Genomic DNA, 1099 nt, shown 5'->3' with positions numbered 1-1099 from the left:
ATTAGGTTTTGAAAATACATATTTATAATCCATTTAAAACCCTACGTTCATGAGTTCATTTAAAAATTTAATTCAACATCCGCCATGAAACATTAAACATTCGCACCATCAATGACAAACCCATAAATTACACATCATACTTCAAGTTTTCCAACTGCTACCCAACAATTAAAGCCACATCAAAACACACATGGGCAACAAAAATACTCAAAATTAGTCTTGATACATTTGCACTGATAAGGTGTTATACCTGACTCTATTGTCCTAATTATCATCTTTCTTAATTTTTGCAATGATGGGATTGCAGATTAACTCAAGTCCAATCAGCTTGTCCTCAAACTCATCTGCCTCCGCATGCTGGATACCATCTAACCAATGAATCACTTGCTTAATAGCAGCTTCAATCTTCTCCTTACCAGTAGCATCAAGCTTTTCACCAATCACCTTATCATTGACAATGTTCCTCATTTTGTAGGCATAGTTTTCCAAAGCTTCCTTAGCCATAACCTTCTTCTTGTGCCGATCATCTTCAACTTTGTATTTCTCTGCGTCCTGGACCATCCTATTAATGTCTTTTGTGGATAGTGAACCCTTGTAATTTGTAATTGTGATCTTGCAACTTACACCAGTAGTCTTCTCCACGGCAGAAACATTCAAGATACCATTGGCATCTATCTCAAACCATACTTTTATCTTAGCAACACCCTTGGGTGCTTTAGGAATGGGAGAAAGCTCGAATTCTCCCAACCAATTGTTATCCGCAACTCTTGCTCTCTCACCCTCGTAAACCGGGAACAAAACAGAGCTTTGGTAGTCATAGAGGGTGGTGTAGTCCCCCTGCATCTTGGTAGGAATTGCAGTATTCCTTGGAATCACAATGGACATCTCACCTATACGAGTCTCCACCCCAAGGGACAGTGGGGTGACATCCAAGAGCACAATGTGTTGAACTTTCTCATTACCCATACCTACCATATTTGCAGCTTGAACAGCGGCTCCATAAGCCACAGCTTCATCTGGGTTGATACTCTTGTTAAGCTGCTTTCCAACAAACAAGTCTTGCAACAGCTCCTGCACCTTGGGAATTCTAGAAGAACCA

The 1099-nt window shown here is 40.2% G+C and overlaps 1 protein-coding gene across 1 annotated transcript; it reads right to left on the bottom strand.

Annotated features, from left to right (window-relative positions):
- Positions 1-87: 87 nt before the first annotated feature.
- Positions 88-1098, bottom strand: LOC132188097 (heat shock 70 kDa protein 4-like; the record flags this gene model as incomplete). Its single annotated transcript, XM_059602505.1, has 1 exon — positions 88-1098. A coding segment is annotated over one exon (834 nt), but the record flags the coding sequence as incomplete, so codon positions are not given.
- Position 1099: the final 1 nt, after the last annotated feature.

This window comes from Corylus avellana, chromosome ca7 (assembly GCF_901000735.1).
Source record: "Corylus avellana chromosome ca7, CavTom2PMs-1.0".
NCBI classification, from domain to species: domain Eukaryota; kingdom Viridiplantae; phylum Streptophyta; class Magnoliopsida; order Fagales; family Betulaceae; genus Corylus; species Corylus avellana.
The sequence above is the reverse complement of the archived record's forward strand: the minus strand, read 5'-3'. Positions and strand labels throughout refer to the sequence as shown.